Here is a 21,070-nt window from a genome sequence, read left to right on the forward strand (position 1 = left end):
CCTGCAGTTCTCTGTGGCAGGAGCCACTCTCAGCCCAGTGCTCACCCTCCCCTGGTCCCTGTCTGCATCTGGGGTGGCTCTCCCTTTGTGTGGCGGGGGGGGGGGGGGGGGGGTTTGGGAGTGAAANGGAGGTTAGGGCTTGGGGATGGGGCACAAGATTGCTGCAGGACCACACAGAGATTTCCACCCACTGGGCTCAGAAGGCAGGTCCCTGCCTCCTCCCTGCCGGGGGCCGGCAGCCAGTCTGGGAACTGGAAGCAGAGAAAGAGGCTGCTCCAGATTCCAGGCTGAATCCCTCCCTCACTCGCTCACAGCCTAGTGCTTCAGCCTCTTTGCTGCCGGGGGCAGGACGGCCCTGGGGGAGGGTGGCTAGGCGGGGCCTTCTGGGACTGGACGGCCAGGACGTACCCTTCCCTCTATTTCTGGGGGACGGAGAAGAAGCCCTTTAACCAGCAGCTGGTGGGAGCTGAAATTCCGTCAGAATCGAATGCAGCACCGAAGGGGGTGCTGGGGGGGGCGGCGGCGGTGAGGGAAGGTTAACTGCTGCAGGAGGCTTAGAGAGCTTTGCTCGGACGCCTTGTTTTTCTCCTCTTCCTCCTCCCCACTTGCAGACGAAGGATGGGCAGGTTGATTGTGAAGCTGTGAGACAGGGAGGTGGAGAGGTAAAGGGCGAAAGGGCAAAGGGCCCGGTCCCTGGGGTGGGGGGGGGCAGAGCACGTGCAAGACTCGGCTTCTGGGCGGGGAGTTATCTCAGGCATCCGAGGGGCGGGGTCCTGCTCTCCAGCCCGGACGCGGGGAAACCAGGTAGGAACTGAGTGTAACTAAATGGGAGGGAGGGAGGGAGGTGGGGGGGGTCGAGAGAGAGAGATGGGAAGGAAACAGTGAGGATGCCCGTGAAAGAGGGGAGCTCGGAAGAACAACGCTAACCCTAAGGAAGAGAAGGCAAGAAGGTGCGTTGAAGGAGGGAGAGGATGAGAAGGGCCGACACCCTGGCAAAGACCGGGGTCCTGGACACACTTCTCCAGAGAGAGGCGCCAGGCGGCTGTCCCATCCCATGTTTGGGCACATTAATGGAGTGAGGTGACTCCCTCGCTCAGTGCTGCCCCGGAGGGGACAGTATCTGTTTAGATTTGTGTCTAAATTTAAACCCTGATGGCTGGCCTCCCTCCCCTGCTCCTCCTCCTCCTCCTCCTCCCTCCCTCTCTCTCCACCTCCTTCCCCTCCTCCCCCCTCGCTCCTCCTCCCCCTTTCCCCTCCCCCTCCCCCCTGTCCTCACCCGGAGGCCGGCTGTCCCACAGCAACCAGCCGGCGCCCACTTGCCCTGTGCCGGCCACAGCCCGGGACCTGGCAGGCAGGCAGGCGGGCAGGAAGCGAGAACGGCAGGACCGGGAGCCCAGGCGGACCAGCTGAGTGACACCTGGGGGACATGGAGGTACGGCCTGGCTGGCGAGAGTGGGCGGGAGGGGCCCCCAGCAGCTGCCTTCCATGCAGGGGAGCAGGGCGCACGGGCTGGCCCCGCTGCTGCCTGGAACAAGGGAGATACTGGCTGGCCTGGCCTACCTGGAGTACGCCCGTCCCACCTGGGAGACCCCTGGGGCAGGTGGGGGTTGGGGAGGTTGGGGGGGGGGAGAACCGCAAAGGGACAGGGGGACTTTCTAGGGTCCAGGTACTTTGGAGAGGGACTTGCATGCTCGGGACAAAACATTTTGGGTGCAGCCAGCTCTGGAAGTGGGCGCTGTGGGAGCGCCGACTTCTAGGAAGCAGAAGCCCCTGTGTCTGGAACCGCGCGCTGGACGGGAAACAGGGCGGCAGCGCCCCTTCTTCCCAGCCTGACCCCACGGACAGTCTGGTGGTCCCCTCGCGCCTCCAGTCCCCCTGGCTCTCACATCGTTCGGAAATCTCAGCAAAGCTCCCCTTGTGGGCCAGTGGCACTATTTCTGATAAAACTCTGTACTCCCCTGCACGTTCCTGGGTGTGTGTGGGGTAAGCTGGCTGTCTCTGCGGGGTTTGCCAGGGCGAGCCCCCTCCCCCGCTTCTCAGCCTGGGATTTTTCTGGTACCCTTCCGACCTCAGGAGGTTGGGAAACCACCCTGAAGCGGAGGAGTAGCTGGGCGTATCTCCGCTCCCCGCCCGTCCCTTCTCCATGTCCTGAGGCTTCCCCACATTTCTGCCTTTGAGTTTTAGCCCTAAGTCCGACCTGGGGCTTTTGAAAAGAAGAAAAGTGAAAGTATAGTGCTTGATCCTTTCTAAGGTGATTCCCACCCTTTTCCAAAGGAGAACCCCAGGCGGTAGTCATCTCCAGCAGGTTCCTGCCACCCCTTGCCACGCCAGGCTCCGCCCCTGAGCCCTGGCTGGCTCTAACTTAGCTCCCCCAGGGTTACTTCACCCCCCACACCGCGACGTGGTTCTGTGGCTCCTTTGCAGGGGGCACCAGTGTGTCCTGGGCAGACGTCCTGCATTCGGACGCCCAGCCCAACCAGCTGTCTCTAAGGGACAGGGGTTGCCTTCAGGGAGGCTTTATAAAACATGGGGAGTATGGGACCCTCCAGAGTCTGGGACAGACCTTCCAGAGACACTTTGGTAAATCAGGGAAACTGAGACACAGTGGGGCTGGGGGTGGAGTGGGGGGTATCTCACAGCCACACAAAGCAGGTGGTGGTCAGGAGTCTCCTCAAGGGCGGAGGGCAGCACAGAGCACCAGGCTCCCCTCCGGCTGCCTCAGCTTTGGGGCAGGCGCCTGAGACAGCCCTCGGCCCCAGGGACTCTGTGGGGTTGGGGAAGGGTCCTGGGAGGGGGGTCCTGTTCACAGGGAGACTGCAGGGGCCTCTGGCCCTGGGCTGTGGCTCAGTCGGACCTGGCACTTGTCTGATCTCATGCAGAAATGCACGGCGGGGGGGGGGGCGGGGGGGGCGGGGAGAGTGGGGCAAGTCTTGGGCTCCAAAGCTGCTGCTGCTTCAGGGCCAGGGTGAGTTCGAACCTTGTTCTAGGAAGACACAGAGGGGCTCCTCGGAGGCACATTCTTCTCCCCGCCGTGGGAGCTGCCACCTGAGCTACTCCCTGTGGGGGGGGCAGGGGGGGGCAATGGAAAGAGAGGGCTGTCCAGTGAGCACAGCGACAGGCACACACGTGGGAACTGATGGGGTTCTCCCCGCCCGGGCGCCCGAGCCACAGGGCACCGCCACGAGGGTGCAGGGACGGCTCTCGAAACAGCATTGTCGGAACACCCGCATGTAGAGCAGCCTCAGCGAGCACCAGTGAAGGAAGTAAAGAGGAAGGCGAGAGGCCCGGGATGTGACGATTCTTAGCCAGGAAGCAGACTTCTTACATGGGACAAGAAACACAGGAGTGGGACTTGGGAGTTCCTGAACCGTCTGGGAGGACGGTCCCCTTGTGAGCGGTGAAGCACCTGGAGACCTGAAGGGGCCGTGATACTTGGGGAGAAACCGAGTCCTATTATTCCCCGGTATTAGGAAGCCAAACCAGACCAAGAGGCCCACTCAACATTTCTCCTCCAGAACCCACGGGCCCACTGGGGGGCTTTGGGAAATCTTTTCTTTTTCTAAGTCCCTGCGATCGTTATCAAGGCCAGCAATGGTGCCGCCGCCCCCCCGGCAAAGCCCTCCCTCCCATGGGGGAAGTGAGACTTACGACATCCTGTCACATACATGAGCTTCAGATGTGTTCAGTGCCAGGTGAACGACTGGTCAGGCCCTGAGTTCTGCAGTGTTGCAGAATCTCGAGAAGGAAGCCTGGAGAGAAAGGTGGGCAGCAAGGAGAAGGCGCAGCGTTGGGTGTGGGCAAAGCGCCCGCTGCGTCCAGGACAGGACAGGGGTCTGGGGAAGAAGCAGGAAGCAGTGAGACGGGAACCACAGGGCTGGACCCTGCACTTCCCGGAAGAGGAGCTGCTTCTTCCTCCTGAGACGCCCCCTTGCCTAACCGTGCCCCAAAGTGGTGGCTTTTTCTAATTCAGGCAGAGGCCAGCGGGAGCCCTCCGAGGCCAGACAGCGGGGGCCCTGGGTCCCCCTCCTTGGAGAGTGGGCAGTGCTGAGAGGTGTTGAGTAAGAGGGGACTGTGGTGGAGCAACAGTGACGTGGCAGAAACGCCAGTTCAGAAAGCGGGCGAGGGGACCAGGCGGAGGAGCTCCCCTGAGAGTCCAGGCAAGTCCTGACTTCAAGAGGGAGCGAGAGAATGGAGAGGTCACAGAGGTTGGGCCTGACCTCCAGGTGGGGCACACCAGGGCGTTCTCAGGACGCAGGAGAACGAGGGCTCAACGCCGATGGCTCTAGAAGCCTCTCGTGGGCAGGGCTAGCTCTCGGGTTGTTAGGTCCTCAGAGACTAATTATAATTAGCACAGTGTGTAGAAAGCGGCCCTGTAGTTTCTCGTGGCCAGCCTGCCCCACACACGAATGAGCCTACGTGGGCTCAGATGCTCCACCCGGGGAAGCCCTCCGGGCGTCCTCGGCCCCCACGGCCCCCTCGGGCATGGGGTTCAGACTGGGTCAGAGCACCCAGCAACGCAGTCAGCCTGCCTGGCCTCTCCCCGGAAGCTTCCTTGAGGGCAGTGGCCTTGACTTAAGTACCCAGGGCCTGATGGGCACTCAGTAAGGGCTTGGTGACTGAGCCCGGACGTGACCGGCAGTGGGAGAAAGGTCAGATTTGTTTTCAAAAGCCAGGTTGAGAAATGTTGGCGTCGATTGCTCCCGGTAGAAATGTCCGTGATAACGTCCGTGGGAAATACACATGGTAGGGGCCCGGCTCTGGGAGGCGATGGGTAAACTGGCTTTGGGCGGGAACCGGAAGAGATGGAGGCTCCGAAAGGGCCCTCTCAGTTCCTTAAACGTGGTTGGCAGACCCGACCCGAGAGCCTGAGCGCGCCTGCGAGACGTCTCCTTCTTGTGGCCTGGGTCCTTCGTGTGTCCGGCCAAGCAGCAGCCATGGGAAAGAGGCTGTTGTCTGGGCCCACGGGTGAAGGATTGAGTTGGTGACAATCAAACTCCGCTGCCGTCGCTCAAACAATGAACTCCCAGCTTAGAAGTAGGGGGTTAGTATGCCCTTTTCTCTCTGAGGGATCTCCAAGTCCCCCCGAGAAATTGTCATCCGTCCATTCATCCCGTGTTTACTGATTACCTACTAGACTTTGTGTTTCATGTCACTCAGAACTGGGGCTAGCCTATCTTTTCATCCCTACAGGCTGTGGATATTATTGACGAGAGAAAAAGAGAGAGAGAGAGAAAGGGAATATATATCACTGTGTCTAATGTGTTCACTTTTGCCTCACTAAAATATTTTCTACCTATGCTGTCCTGGGCCCCACCCTCTCGCTGGGTCACAGCTGCTGGCTGGAGCCCACAGGTTATAACTAGGGAGGGTCTGGCCCCTGGCCTGGAGCCGCAGTGTGGCTCTGGCCCGTGCGCGGGGTCGGTGGGAGCCTGCACCCCGAGGCCCAGCAGCACCATAATCTTATCAGGGTCTTTGACTCCGGAGAAACTCAAGGCAGCACTCCCTCCAGGAATAGCTGTAGGGCCCCGTGACCCACCTACTGGACTCACCAGCAGGGAGGGGGGAAAGGGTCCCTGTGGGAGACGGGGAAGGGGGCCGCCTGCGGGTGTAGGCATCGCCAGACCTTACCCTCCGAAGAAAGCTCCAGTGTGACTCTCCCCTGGACACTAGTTCAGCCTAAGCCCCGAGGAGTAAGATTTTCATTTGCGTCACAAAAGCCATTATCCACGGCCTGTTGGGCCTTCAGGGTGTTCTGCAGACATTTCTCTCTCTCTGTCCGAAAGAGGATGGGGGCCCAGCCGAGTATAGATAGCTCGTCACCACTCTGAGCACTGTTGCTCCAGGGTCCTCCCAGCCAGACCAGGGGGGACACCGCCCTCCGAACTGTCTTTTGGGCAGTGATCTCCCCATCTTTTGCCTGGTGGGTCTCCTGGGCACCCTTTCTCCCGGGAACTGCCGGGAGTAGCTGCCGAAGCCCACCTGCAAAGTCCCGCTGGCTGAGCCTCATTCTATTCTAAGGGCAGGGGCTGCCCAGGAGAGCTGAAGGGGGTGTGCCCCCCAGGCTGGAACCCCCTGATTTGGGGAGTGCTCCTCCTTAATGGATCACATGGGCCCCCCAGGCTGGAACCACTGAGAAGTTCCAGACCTTGTGAGCTGGACGTCCTCTCCAGCAGGGAGGCGACAACCCTGTGTGGCCCGTTGGGCCTGCCCCCGGATTTGAACCTGCATGACCAACCCTTTGGGCATCAGTCACCACCCTCTCCCAGGCTGGATCAGCCACCATTCATGGGCCACCACACACTAGCGTTTCGGTTCTGCGAATGCGCACAGAGGGCTTACTGCCTGCGGGGCCCTGGGGACGCAAAGATGCAAAGGTCACCCTCCAGGAAGAACTCAAGGTTAGCAGGCCAGGGCAGATCCGGGGTGGAGCTCACCTGGAGAGAGATGGGCCCCCGCGCCCAGCTGTGCTTCAGGGGGGCTTACTAAGTCAGAAAGGATTCCTGAGCTGAGTCCCCAGGGTGAGTAGGCGTTGACCAAGCACAGAAAGTCTAGAGGAGCATTCCAGTCCGAGGGAAGGGCTGAGGGTGCCAGAAACAGCCTGGTGTGGGGGCAGGGTCTGTGCGCCGCTCCTTCCCCGCGGATGGAGCGGGATAGAGGTGTTTGAGGGGCGGGGACCAGACGCAAGCGCGGAGAAACGGACGCTGCGCCCACTGACTTTTCTTCCGTTCGTGGGGACAGGGTAGACGCGCGCGCGGCGTGACAGAAAACACACAAAGTGTCTCCATAACCACGCAGGGAGGTGGGAGTTCCACCTCGGCCTCTAATCCGCGTGAGAAAAAGCGCGCGTCCCCTCCTGGGGACGCCCCTGAGGCTCGTGTGGCCTCCCGGGAGGTGCACAGCTCCATCTCAGCCTGAGTCCAGCCCCAGGGTGTGGGGGGCTCTGCTCAGGGCCAGCACCTGCCTACAGGCAGCTGCTGAGGAATCCATGGAGACGTCCCAGCCCCCAGGGGAAGGCCTGCGGTCCAGCTCTCCAAAGCCACCCCCACAGCCTGCTCCCTCGAGGACAGGCCCCGTGGGAATAACCCTCACACGGAGATCACCCTGCCCACTCCCGCCTGGGCCTGCAGCGCCCCCTCACAGGCACTGTGCGCCCCCAGGGGGGGTCACACCCGCACAGAGCCTGCCCTGGAGGTCCATTCACCTGGGTTGGAGGGGGCACACAGGGAAGGAATGCTACAGAACCACTCAGGCGGCTCCGTCAAGGCTGGGAGTAATCAGTCTAAATCCGTCTCATTTCTCAAATGAGGACAGGTGAGCCCTGGGCAGTGGCTCCGTCATTGGAGCGCTAGCTCCTATACCAAAAGGCCAAGGGTTCGACTCCCAGTCAGGGCACGTGCCTAGGGTATGGGCTTGATCCTCGGTCAGGGCACATACGGGAGGCAGCTGAGCGATGTCTCTCTCGACATCGATGTTTCTCTCTCGAATCAATCAACAGACCTTCGGGTGAGAATTGTTTTGAGAATCGAGGCCAGGCGGCTGTAACAGGTCAGGCTGCTGTGTCTCTGTGGCACACGGTGGCTGACCCAGCGCGGGCTTATTTCTCACTCAGGCCACAGGTCTGTTACGAGCTGGCTGGGGGCTCTGCTGTGTGCCACCGCACCTCCCTCTGGGACCCAGGTGACGGAGCAGGTGCCCTGTGCAGCGTTCTTGGCCGTCACGGCAGAGGGAGGGTCAGAACCAGCCACAGGGATGAGAAAGCCAGTCCGCTCGGTGCCGCCGGATGGCAGCTAGTAGGACTATTTCACGGGCATCGTTGGCGCCCTGCGGGGAGCCTTCAGAGATGGCGCCGAGCTGCGGATCTGGGAGCTGGTCTGGAGGGTGGGCTGTGCCTTTCGGCCGAGGGAGCAAGGACACGGCAGGCCGCTCAGGGCTCCCTTGCTGGCTGCTTGCACCACGCGCAGTGGGAGGGTCCGCAAGCTGTTGTGGTGTTTCCGGTGACTTCTAAGGCTCTTCATGCTTTAGGGCATGGTTACCAAGGGCAGGTAGGTCGGAGGGGAAGCCCCCGGGTGCAGACATGCCCCGTATCTATAGGGAACATACCGGCGAAACATGACCAGAAGCCATTAGGTCCTTTCGGGGTACGGGACAACGCTCTGACCACCCAAGCCCCCCGGGCCCTCCAGCGAAGGCCCCACGGCTGCTGCGGGAGAAGCAGCAGGAGGTGGGAGCGGAGAGCACAGACCCGGGAGCCAGGCTGCTGGGTCTGCCTCCTGACCTTGCCCATGACCAGCCTGGGAACCCCACCCCAGGGCACCAGTTTCCCATTCGTACAAAGGAAACAATGACAGCACCTACATGATGGCGGGGGCGGGGGGGCGTCATGAGGAGTGAATGAGCCCGTTTGTGTCCAGGGCTTACACACTAGGTGGGGTGGGTTTCGGTAGAATAAGTAGGATTTATAGGGGAGATCACCCTCCCTTGCTTTGGGTACCGCTTAGACTGGGACTTGGGGCAGACAACGGGGTGTCCAGAGTTCTCTTCCACCCGGGAGTGTGTGGGCCGGGCGCAGTTTGGAGCATGCGGTGTGCACAGTGCGCCCGGGGCATCTTCTGCGAGGCTGGTCCCTGGTGGCAGGGCTGGGCCCGGACCCACCCAACTCCAGACTTGGGCCTGGGAAAAGGGAGCAGCAAATCCAAGCGGTAGCTCCCAGGCAGCCATGGCCTGGCTCCATCCACGTGCGTCCGAGAAAGGCAGGGAGAAGAGCAGACGCCAATGGGCTGTGTGGCTTCTCCCCGTGGAACCGCGGCAGGAGCTGGTGGGGAAGGGGACGGGCAGCATCTGACCAAGGAACAAAGCGCTTGCCTACCTGTGTCTCTCTCCCTGAAGCTGGATTGACTCTTCCGTGACCTGTCCTTGCCCTTCACACATGCAGGAAGGCCGGGGCAGGGGGAATTCCGAGGCAGCTGCAGGCTCAAAGATTGTCTCCGCTGACCCCCACCCCAAGCGTCTGGCCAGGCTTCCATTCGCCAGCAGGGCCGTTCCAGTCTTTCAGTCATACTTGTGTTACATACAGAGGATTTGTTGGCGAGATGAACTCCTTGGCCTTGGCTTGCTAAACATTTTTTTTAAAAGATGTCATTTACTTATTCCTAGAGAGAGGGAAAGGGAGGGAGAAAGAGAAGGAGAAAAACATCAGTGAGTGGTTGCCTCTTGTGTGCACCGCACTGGGGACCTGGCCCGCAACCCTGCCATGTGCCGTGACTGGGAATCTAAATGGTCAACCCCTTGTTTCATAGGCCGGTACTCAATGCACTGAGCCACACACCAGCCGGGGCTTGCTAAACACTTTTGTTAATGACTTGGTTGAAAAACAGAAAGACTCCAGATGACCCACAGCTGGGATAGTTAATACGCTACTTGACATATTCAAGTTCAAGTGATTTGTGTAGGAAGGGGCGCTGGGCCAAAGCCAACATCATGAAGTTAAACAGGGATGAATGTGAAGTCCCACGCCAGCATAGGACAGACCTGGCTTGGACAAGCACATCCGCTTGTCCAGTCGCCCCACACGTCCGTATGGGGCCTCCCGGGTGGGTTCTTGGAGGAAGTCGGATAGAGAGGTGGCGTCTCCGTAGCTGGAGGGTTGGTGGTGGTGACGGGGGTGATTTGCCATCTCCAAATAAATGCAGCGCACGGGGCATCCTGAGTGGTGAGCAGGTGGCAGCTCAGAGGTGGCCTTGAGGGGAAGGCAAAGAAGCTGCAGAATGGATGGAGGGCGGGGTCCCGGATGGCTGGCTGGGGGCTGCCACGTGGGCGGGGCTGAGTCAGAGGGAGGCGGCGGGACTGCGTTTTTGGAAGGGAGCTGGAGGAGGAATTGTGCTGGTTTGTGACCAGGAAGGGCTGAGTTTCGAGTGAGGCCTCGAACCGGAGGTTGCAGGGGCGCTGGGCTGAGACCTGGTCGCTGCCCCAGACGAGGGGGGTGGGGTGGGGGGGCGGGGGGGCGGGGGGGCAGTTTGGTAACTGGAGAGACAGGAAGCAGGGGAGGATGATGCTGCGGCCATTCTCGGAACCCTAGGGCAGCTCAGGACGGCAAAGGAGCACCTCGGTTTATATGCAAACGAGCGGATGTTTAACTGACTACAGATGGAAGGAAGGAAGGAAAAAGGAAGGAAGGCCCACCTCAGCCTTTATCTCCCTATTGCACAGACTAGCATTTTCTCTCCTGCCCATACGCGCTCCCTGGGACTCTCCTGCTCAGGCGCCCACATCCCTGTCCCCTCACCCTCCCTCAAGCTCCAGGAATGGGGGGGGGGGGCTTGGGGAGATAGGCTTGATGGAAATGGGCCTGACCTCTGGGTGGTCACCGGGAGGCTGGGACTGCAGCCCAGGAGGAAGGAATCAAAGGAGAGGGGACGGAATGACCGATCCAGTGGGCACAGGTCTTTTGAGAGCTTTCATTGGTCAGATCCTTTACGGACCCACAGCCACACCCGCGGGGACGGCCGAGTGAGGCACATTCTCCACGTTGTGGGCGTTTGCTATCGTTTTCGAATATCAACTTACCGTGCAGCTAAGAGGGAGCATTTGGAGGTAAAATTGTAAAAATGTATCGTCCTAACCCAACAAGTGTTTCCTTTTTCGCTCACTTGTGATCCTCGGTTTTATCCCCTTTTAAAAAAACTGGTAGAAAAAGACAATTCCATTTCGTGGAACCACGTCATTTCTTCATGTCCTTATTATTTGTAGCCACACAAATAATTCTTACAAAACTATAATCGTAATGTACATGCCACCCGGCACACGACCTCCTCACTTCCTGTGGTTTCCAAGACAGTATCCTTGTAGTTCAAAGTTGTGTTTTCATTTTACCCGTCTGCGTGATATTCCGTTACATAGCTCCTTGCATACCACAATTTTTTGTAAATTTTTTAATTGATTGATTTTTAAGGAAAGAAGGGAGAGAAAGAGGAAAACATTGCTTTGTTTTTGTTCTCCTTATTGATGCGCTCATTGGTTGTTTCTTGTTATGTGCCCTGACCAGGAATTGAACCTGCGACCTTGGCACATCGAACGATGCTCTAACCATCTGAGCTCCCCAGCCAGGGCCGTTCCACAGTTTTCTTAATCGGTTTTCTATTTGGGGGCATGGCAGTTGTTTCCACTTTCTCTTTATTATAAATAACTTAGCTATAAACAGTCCATGCGTTTCCCGCCCCCCCTTCTTCTTTTGAATTATTCCTTTGGCAGCAATTCCCAGGAGTGGAATTACTAGGCCAGAGGATCTGGATGTTGTTATGGTTCTCAATGAAGGCTGCCAAATTGGCCCCGGCCTTCCTTCCTCAGAGGCCCGTCTCTACCTGGGGTGCACAAAGCGCAGACGTGCCTGGAAGGGAATGAGAGGTGACAGCCACTGTGGCGGCCGACCCTCCCAGGGCCCTGCTGTGGGTCCCCCTCCACCAGCAGGGAAGGGGAAGGGGGGCAGGAAAAGGGTGTGGACACCCTGGGAAAGGAAGCAATCATCTGGTACTTCCTTCAGGAGCAGATGCTGACCGGGGAAATGACATGGGGGGAGGTGGGGGGCGCAGGGCAGAGTGCGCCTGGGGACACCTGGGGCCTCCCCCACGCCTCCCAGGTGGAGGCGGAACCCCCGGAGTGGTGGCCCTGGCTTCTAGGGAGCCCCGGGCGGGCTCCTGGGCTGTCCTCCTCGGTCCCGAACAGGAGGGGTCTGGGTTAGGAAGGAGGATCCGTCACTGCTCCCTCACGGGCTCGACGTGCCCACTGTTTCCGGGTCTGTGCTGGAAGTCTGGACAGGAATGGGGACAGATGTGGACCTGGCCCGCGGAGACCCCACAGTGCAGTGAGGGAGTCCGGAGGGTGACAGGGGAGGACAGCTGCAGGAGCTCAGCACCTGAGCTCAGGACGCAGCTCCCGCTGAGCTCGGCCCCACGGCAGGGGCAGGACCTCAGGGGCTGACCTGGGGGCCGTGTCTCTCCAAGGGCACAGTCCCACCTCCAGCTGGAGATGGATTCGGCCGGTGAGATGGTGGGGAAGTCACAGCTCAGAAAAGCCACCTCTCTGCGTCACTACTCACTTTCTTCTCTGAGCAGTGGCTGGGGGTGGGGGGAGGGGCGGGAGAGATATGATCAGGCCCCCCCTTGAGAAAGTTCGAGGGACCTGTGGCTAAGCGTGTGGACTGGAGACACCAGGCCAGGCAGGCTGGGCTGCAGGTGGGGAGGTGTGACGGCAGGAGCTCCCTTCCTTGGACGCTGGGCGCCTTCTCCCTGAGGCCTGGCTGGGGACTAAGGGAGGGGGCAGCATGGTCCTGGGGGGCTTGGGTTCCGGGGTTGGGGGGGCGCCCAGTCACAGCCCTAGCATCTAAAGGGGTAGCAGACCTGGGTCTGGCTTCTCATCCGTAACGAAGAGCAGCTCCCCACGCCTCCCGGGTGCAGGTGCATCGTGGGTGTGGGGTGTGTTGGGGGACAGCCGAGTGACCCTGGAAGAAGCCAGGTGCAGCCGCTCGGGAGGCTGGGGCTCCAGACCAAATCCCGTCGTCCCGCTGCGGTGGGATCCTGCCTCAGCAGCCCAGGATTCCGGGCCCTCACGGGGTGGTAATTCCATCCGCGCTGGGCTTATTGGGAGGATTAAGTGAGATAAGGTTCCCGGTCTCGGGCCTGGAAAAGGAATAAAGGGCTCCCCAGATGCAAGGCCTCATCACCTCCATGTTTTGGAAAACACAGGGGACTATCTGGCAATGACTTGGCCCCTTAGAGAGAAGCCGGCGCTCTGGAGCCTGGGCGTGTAGGGGTGGGGGGGGCCTCGGGGCAGGCACCCTCACCGGGGCCTCTGCTTCCTCCTCTTGCTGTGGCTTCCCTTTGAAGCTCGGAGCAGCTGCTGCTGAGGACGGGCCAGGTTGGGCCGGCCCCGATTGCCCGGCTCAGAGGCCGAGGCCTGTTTGAAGCCGCAAAGAGGAAACCAGTGTTGGGCGGGCAGGACTTCCTGACTCCCTGGTGTTCGGGTCTGGCCTGACCCCTCAGGGGCCCACCAGGCAGCCCAGGGTCGGGAGGAGGGGCCTGCCATCCACACCAGGGAGACCCCTGCCCTGTGCCCCCAGCCTGGGGCCTGGCTGTTCCAGCCACAGTCAAGGGCAACATTCAGGAGCTAGAGGGGCTCCGTCTGCCCAGAGAAGTGTTGCAGTTTCAGAAACAAAAGCGCCGGTTGAGAACAGAGCGGGGAGGGGACGGGGGAGGCCAGCCTGCCCGCCCAGCCTGCAGCTCCACCGTGACCTTGGGCATGTCCACAGAGGAGGGCAGAGGATGCGAGGTGCTTTCACCTTGACCCCGTGCCACAAATGTGAGCGCACGTGGTACGGGGTGTGGGGACGTGGGGGCGGCCCCAGAGGCAGCCTCCCTAAGTTGGTTCAGCGCCCACAACGGTGGGCCCCGGGCTGCCGTAACACAGGGGCTTAAACCACAGAGACGCCGTTCCTCAGGGATCTGGGGTGACGTCCCGGATCAGGGTGTCTGTCGGTGGGATGGGTGTCTCCTCTTGGTGTTCAGATCAGCGTCTCCACAGGGTCTTCCCTGTGTCCTGATCTCTTCGTCTGATGAGGACGCCAGGTGTGTGGGGTCAGGGCCCCCGGGACCTCATTTAACTGAATCACCACTTCACGGACCTGTTCTTCAAATACTGCCTCATCCAGAAGTGTGGGGTGAGGACATCGACACATCTGGGGGACACCGTGTGGCATGGGACAAACCCCAGGTCTGGAGCCTCCAGTCCAGCCTTGGGAGAGAGCAGGAAGCACCTGCTTGTTACTCTGCACCTGGCTGTTCCTGTCATTCCTGTCCCCAGGCCATGTCCTAGTAGGAGCACCTGGGCACCAGGCACGTGTCATCCTTGGGGGCAGCTTCCCACACCCTCACCCCAGGCACAGCTCCCATCCCGCCTCTGTGCAGATAAATGCACACCCCCTGTCCTGCCCACGGAGAGCAAAGGCCCCGGACCTCGACCGTGGCATTCCCTGGCCCTGCTGAGCTCCTCTCAGCCTCTGTCTTGGAGGCTGAGGCTCCGGCCTGTCCCCCTGCCTGTCCCCCTGCCTGTCCCCCTGCCTGGACGTGCTCTCTCTGCCCTGCCGTCTTATGGGGAGTTTTGTGGCTATGGAGGCCTTACTCCCCCATCATTATTCCATTCGGGGGGGTCCCTGTCTACCCAGCCAAGATGAAGGGGTGAGGCCCGGCAGGGACCAGCCCCTCCCCCTCTGCTGTCTGTCACAGGGCATGCAGTGGTCGGGGGAGGGAGGCTGAGCCTGTGCCAGGCTTCCCCCCGCCCCCCGCCCACCCCATGGTTATTCCTGAGAGCAGCTGCGCTCGCTCCTCCCCCACCCTTATCTGGGGGGTGGCCCAGATGTTTCCTCTCCAGACAGCCACCCTCTCCCCCAGGAGGGCGGTGCCCTGCCCCAGGCCCCGGGAGGTTTCCCACCCCCGCTCCCATCCCCCGCCTCTCCCCTTCCCATGGAGCCTGCCTGCGATTCCCGCCTTATCTGGACCCGAGAGCCTTGGAGCCAAACAGGAACGGGGCCCCTTTAAAGTTGAAACCTCACCGTGTCAGACACAGGCGAGGGTTTTCAGCCAAGAGGTAAAAATACAAGCGGTTGGAACCGGGCCAGCGGCCTGGAGAGAGGGACCGGCCAGTGGCTGCCCGGCTGGGCACCCACGTCGTCGGCTGATGACAGTGCCCGCCGGCCTTCCGGGCCCACGGCCGGGCGTCGGTGCTGTGTGTCTCTGCGGGTCTCCTCTGTGGGCTGGGAACGTGAGTGCTTGTCATGTGTCACGGGAGCACTGACCGCCGTCATGGCCTACAGCTCGCTCCAAACTGCTCTCTCAGACTGAACTCTCAGGCGGTTCCTGACTTGCCTGCCGCCTTGATGTGAATGGCGATGCTATAGATAACTTTGTAGGAGCTGCGTTTTTCTTCTTCACGTCCTGCGAGTACACTCTAAAAATAGAGTGAAGAGGTTCCCAGCTCCTGTTACACGGTCCCAGAGCAGGGCCTGGGGAGGGCGGGATTCAGCACCGGGCGATGCTCATAGCAGTTTTTGAGAGAATGTGTTCCCCCGAAATCCGGGCAGCTTGGGTTTTCCTGTCATCGGGACCGATTCTGCCTGTCCGGTGGGTGCACCGTGTAACCTCACCGTGTAACCATGGAGGTCCCGCGTCTTCCCAGTCCCAAACCGGGGGCAGCCTCTTCTCCCCCTTGCTGTGAAAGGGCATCTGCTAGATAGTGGCTTCCTGGGGTTTCTTTGGCACAGAGCTCGTAGGGGTGCACGTGCTGTGTGATGTACCGTGGTGAGCTGCCCCCTGCCTGGGGTCGGAACCCTGGGTGAATGTTAGCGTCAGTATGGGGCGTATTTCTAAACCACGAAACCTGTGCCTCGTTGGAAATGAAGGAGTTGGGCTGGCGTCTGGGCTCCCCTGACAGATGGAAACCCTGAGGCCCAGAGACCAGAGCCTTAGGCTTTATCCAATGGTGGATGTTATTAAACCAATGAGTATTTTTGCACACGTACTGTGTGTTGGCCACCCTGCTCAGAATAGGGAACCATGGTGAGATCAAGCATTTGATGCAGAGCAGCTGCTCAGAATAGGGGACCACGGAGGCAAAACCTATGGTGCATGCCTTCAAGGGGTTCGCCCTCTGGTGAGAAGGGCAAACAGCTCACTGTTGCAAGGGAACTGCTGTGAGAGAGGCTGTGTGGGTAGCTGCCATGACCCCACCCAAGGGAGAAGCCCAAGAAGGCTTCCTGGAGGAGGCAGCAAGCAGCTGGGTCTTGGATGACGAAGAGCTATCCAGGTGGAGTGAACGAGATCAAGTGTTTGATGCAGAGCAGCTGCGTGGGCCGAGATGCAGAGGCAGGAACATGCAGTGTGTTCAGAGGGCAGTGGGAGGCTGGTGGGAAGAGCAGGGTATGGAGCTGGGCCGCCAGGTTGGGGTCCCAACTCCACTGCAGCTTCATCCCTGCCGGCAAGTCACTGAGGTTTGGGCTCTGATTCCACCGCCCATGAGCCCGTGCCATCACGGCGCTTGTCTGGCTGCTGCTTGGGACGTGACGTCCTCTTGATTAAGCACCAAGCGTGGCGCTAGGAGTGTGGTGAATGTCCAGTGACCATAGGCTGGTCCGATTGGGAAAGTGTAATCTTTTAGGAGGAGAGCTGGATGAGGGCCTCTTATTCCAGATGCAATGGTTTGATTGTACAGTTGGTCCTGTGTATAGCAGGTCAGCCACTCGAAGTCATGGCCGGACTGATTTCAGACATGGTTCGGGCAACAGTGGGGAGAGCGAATGAGACAGGGAGGCGCGGAGGCAAAGAAATATCTCCTTTGAGTGCAGTGGCCACAGTGAGGACGAAGGAGCCAGAGAGGCAGCGGACAGAGCGACAGGGCTGGGTGACCCGTCGGAGGCTAGAAGGCAGGGGAGAGAGGGGACGCGGAAGGGTCCTCATTCTGCCACCTTCACACCTGCCCCTGTGCTCAGCCGGGTCCTGCAGACCCGCAGTCACGTCCTTCCCCCAGGGGCCCCTCGCCCCTGACCTGGGGCGCCCCTTGTTACCAAAATCAGATGGAGGCTACCCGTCTGCCCCTGGGAATGAGCTCAGCTTCCTCACACCCTCCCCCCTGCATGAGAAATCTGGCTCTTGGAGACATGGCACCTGCTGGAGGGGCCCTTCCTGGCCACCGCCTCGGGCATCCGTGGGAGCGTGCAGCCGGCAGGACAGGGTGCTCTGCAGGGAGGAAGTGGCCCAAAGCAGATGTCACTTTGTTTGTTTTCCCGGTGAAGAAAAAAGACCATTTTACTCATTTTGTAGGGATCGGGCCGATATTTTTAACTCCTCCAGTTTCCTGCTGTCTATACAGGTGCTTCCTAGGGTGTCACTGTCAGAAAAGACAGAGCTGTGACACCATCAACCTCGTTCCGAAGGCTGCCAAAGAGTGTCCCTGCTCCACCTGCTGTGCCCCCTCAGGTCCCCCCTCCCCTGCCCTGTGCTCCCCGTGTTCACCTGTGATGCGGGGGGCTCGCCCCTAATACAGTCGGCACGAGGTGCCCGCAGGGGGCTGAGCAGAGGAGGGAGGCTCCGGCTCGCAGCTGGAACACTCTGGTGGCTGAGTCCCCAGCTGGGGGACGTTAGTGACAGAGCCCCTGGGCAGCTCCAATGCACAAATTCTTTACTTTCCCCCCAAAGGACTCTCCCCCCGACCTGGTGTGACAGGGTTGTGGGACACCTGAGGATGCCCTGAGACGTTCCGAAGGCATATTGCTTGTTTATTTATTTTTACCCCATACAGTGACTCAGAAGCTAAAGCTTTGGGGGAACATCATGTTTCATGTGCCCCAGAGAAGCCCCTGGGGAAGATCCTTCTAGAAAATAAAGAAGTCAGGAGAGCACCAGCACCTCTCTCAGTTTATTTGACGATCCGTGTGGATTTATGGAGCCTCGTGTGTGTCTTTTACAAGGCACGGAACGAGTGTTGATTAAATACTTTGTTTCACGGCCGCCCTTCCAGATGCTCGAGCCACCTGTTCTGTGAGTTGGGAGATTCCTGACCCATCATACGGGGCGGGGGACCAAGGCTTGGGACAGGTGAGGGGTCGAGCCGCTGTGGAGGGGCAGGAGCTGACCTTGATCCCAGGTCTTCCCATTCTGTCTGGAGTTCTGCCCCGTATCCCCCATCAGAATTCAATGAGGAGGCAATAGAACCTTTGAGATTATTGAATCTTCGGAACAATGATGTGGTGATATACGTATAATAATTTTAAAAAATAAATTCATCTATTAAAACGAAAGATACCTCCTGGGATTATCCAGAAAAACAGGGAGAAGGGGATAAAAATATTCTTGCCTAAGTCATGATTAGCCAGCCGCTAGCCAGCCTTGGAAACCAGATGGCTGCAGGCAGACTTTTCCTCCTCGCAGTGGGGTTGCCTTAAAAAAAAAAAAAGAAAACCAAAAAACTGAGTTGGTGTTCCAAACAAATCAGTAGATTATACTTTAAAATCTGGATTATAATCTTCTCTCGAAGAATCAGACCATTTGGCGATGCTGGGCCTTGAGGAAACTAACCCGCGTGACCAGGGCAGCGCCCTGCTCCTCCAGGCGGACAGGGGTTTCTCCCCGCCCCACCCACCCACACCCTTCCTGAAATGATGAGGCAGGGGCATCTGGAGTCAGGGTGCGGGGCACCCCCAGGATCGCAGTCTGGCCCACGGGGAACAACTCGAGGTCCCACCTGGACCCCGCAAGGGGCCACTGTCCCCAGGTGTCAGTCCCCGAGTTCTCAGAATGGCGCTTCGGCTCTGAATTTCACCGTGGCCGTCGGAGTAGAAAGAGATTTCACGGGAAGGAGGAAGGCTGTGTCCTGTCTGGAGTCTGGCGGGTGGTTCTGAACGCACCTCCGGGACACCAGCGGGCGCCTGGGGGCAAGCTGCCCGGCTGCCGGCCTCCCTGTAGAACAGGGCCAGTCCTGTACCTTCTCAGCCTTCCCGGGGCCTCGGGGAGGGCTGGGCCAGCAGCGTCTGCGACCGGCCTGGCACGTAGCAAGCTCTCCATCCACGTGACTTCCTGTTCTCCTCTTCCTTTCCAAAACTGATGAGTCCATGCCTCCTCTGGGGACTGGGTCCGGGCATCGCCAGGGATGGGTGACAACTCCGTCGAGATGCCCGAGCCCCGCAGAAACCCGGGGTGCGGGGCCCCGAGGAGAGCACCTGTCTCTTCCTCCTTTGTCCTGTCTGAGTCACGCTGAGACAAAAGGGGACGTTTTGGCTTTGAATGGAGCGTCACCTTGGGCAGCGAGCAGGATTTGGGGGGTTAGGGCTTGCAGCTCTTGTGTCAATGTTTTGGGGTTCTTCTTTATTCGACGTGTTTCCTGTTATGTATCGCGGCACCTTGCTTTCTTTCCCACGAAAACATGTCAGGACGGCCCCACAAATCAATTCTAATCAACTCACCCAATACACACGCCCAGTGTCGCAGAACTGAGCGCGGAGCCTGCACGCTGGGCTCCACCAGCCTGTCGGAACCTCCGGGTTTGCCCCCCCTGGCGGCTCCCCTCCCCGCCATATTTACCCTTCCTGTACACCCTTCCGTGGTACACACGATGTTCTAGAACTATNCGGGCATCGCCAGGGATGGGTGACAACTCCGTCGAGATGCCCGAGCCCCGCAGAAACCCGGGGTGCGGGGCCCCGAGGAGAGCACCTGTCTCTTCCTCCTTTGTCCTGTCTGAGTCACGCTGAGACAAAAGGGGACGTTTTGGCTTTGAATGGATCGTCACCTTGGGCAGCGAGCAGGATTTGGGGGGTTAGGGCTTGCAGCTCTTGTGTCAGTGTTTTGGGGTTCTTCTTTATTCGACGTGTTTCCTGTTATGTATCGCGGCACCTTGCTTTCTTTCCCACGAAAACATGTCAGGACAGCCCCACAAATCAATTCTAATCAACTCACCCAATACACACGCCCAGTGTCGCAGAACTGAGCGCGGAGCCTGCACGCTGGGCTCCACCAGCCTGTCGGAACCTCCGGGTTTGCCCCCCCGCGGCGGCTCCCCTCCCCGCCATATTTACCCTTCCTGTACACCCTTCCGTGGTACACACGATGTTCCAGAACTATGCACATGTTCCATATGCATCATGCACACGTACACGGAGGTGCACGTGCACATATAGAGGGGTGGGTGGTTACGTGTTGCTTTACAAAATTATCCAATTTCATACCCGTTTCTCTGCCTCTTGCTGTTCTGACTCGGCAGCCCCTCGTGGGAACTTGGGGTGCTCTCACTCACCGTTTTGTGGGTGGGCCACGAAGCCTCTCCCTTTTGCCAGGCACTCCCAGGGTGTCCGGGTTTTTGTCCCCATGCCCGGGGCTGCCTTCAACCTCCACGCCCCCCTGTGCTGTGGCTTTGTGTCTGGGGAGTAGGTGCTCTGGAGCGTGGGGCTGAGTCCAAAGGTTTGTGTCGCCTCCTTTGATAAATGTCGCCGACCACTTTCCCCAAAGGCTGTGACGGCTCCTACTCCCCTCGGCAATGTCCGGCCGTTCCTTTGTCCCCCGTCCCAGACAGCGAGAGCGTCTCTCCCTACCCCTCTTATCAGCAGAAGGAGAAATCTTAGCATTAATGTAATCTGCATCTCCCTGACCACTCCGCGAGTTTCAGCGTCCTTTTATCTTTACTGGCTTTTTGAATTTGCTTTCCTATGAATCTCTTATTTATAACCTTTGCTATATATTGTTCATGCCTTTTTGTGGGGGCTCCACACAGCAGGTATGATGTCCCTTTCATCTGTGTTACAGATAGCTTTTCAGCTGTACTGTTTCCCTTTCCTTCAGTTATGGTGTTTTTTCCAGAAAAGCTTTAAGGTTTTTTGGTGGGGTTTTTTTTTTAAACGTACAGCTGCTGGGATTTCTCTCGTAGTTAAACGGAAAACATTTCATCTCAGCACTCTTTCATCCCGCACGCCGCTGTTACATCTGTGTTTCGGCTGATCTCAGGCGGCCCTCACGGTGTCGGGGGCTCAGAGCCGGCCGTGGGAACTCGGCAAAGCATGATGGGCCCCGCCGCGGCTGGCTCCCCTCAGACCCCACGCCCCTTCTCTGCCAGATCCGGGAATGTTTCCACCTCCAGCTCTCAGCCTCCTCCGCCCGCCCTTCCCTCCCCTGCAGTCCCTCCCTCAAGTTGCTCCTTAAATGGAAGTTTTCCTCCCATGTGCCCAGGTTTCTCCTCCGTTTTGTCCTGCTTCCGGCGGGATAGATAGATACAGCGGGATAGATACGTCAGGGGACCCCCTTGTTTGGCTCCAGGGCCTCCCAGGGTCACGGGGCCCTTTCCTGCCCTCGGAGCCCGGTCGCCCACCCTTCCCGAACGCCCAGCCCCTCCCTGAAAAGAAGGGTGCATCTCCATGCGGCTGCCTTGGGGCCTCTCTGCACGGACCGAATTCAAGACCAAAGTTTTCTTTCACACGCCCTGCCAAGTTTACCCCTTTCGGACTCAGTTCCACACCTTGGCCTCCTGGTTGCTAACCACCTGT

At 59.3% G+C, this 21,070-nt stretch overlaps 1 protein-coding gene across 4 annotated transcripts in view; it reads left to right on the plus strand.

The window, feature by feature from the left end:
• The first annotated feature begins 1,227 nt into the window (after positions 1-1,227).
• The window catches only part of RCSD1 (RCSD domain containing 1), a 44,693-nt gene continuing 24,850 nt past the window's right edge, over positions 1,228-21,070 (plus strand). For 2 of the 4 annotated variants that reach the window (XM_037034914.1, XM_037034916.1), the window contains exon 1: positions 1,230-1,432. In XM_037034914.1, the coding sequence (XP_036890809.1) occupies positions 1,427-1,432 (6 nt within the window). In that variant the 5' untranslated portion in view covers positions 1,230-1,426. Of the gene's footprint in view, positions 1,433-17,172; positions 17,179-21,070 lie in introns of those variants that run through there. The other 2 variants (XM_037034917.1, XM_037034915.1) reach the window with 2 other exon arrangements.

Source organism: Sturnira hondurensis, unplaced genomic scaffold (assembly GCF_014824575.4).
Source record: "Sturnira hondurensis isolate 20B ecotype Veracruz unplaced genomic scaffold, ASM1482457v3 Scaffold0022215, whole genome shotgun sequence".
Lineage (NCBI taxonomy): Eukaryota > Metazoa > Chordata > Mammalia > Chiroptera > Phyllostomidae > Sturnira > Sturnira hondurensis.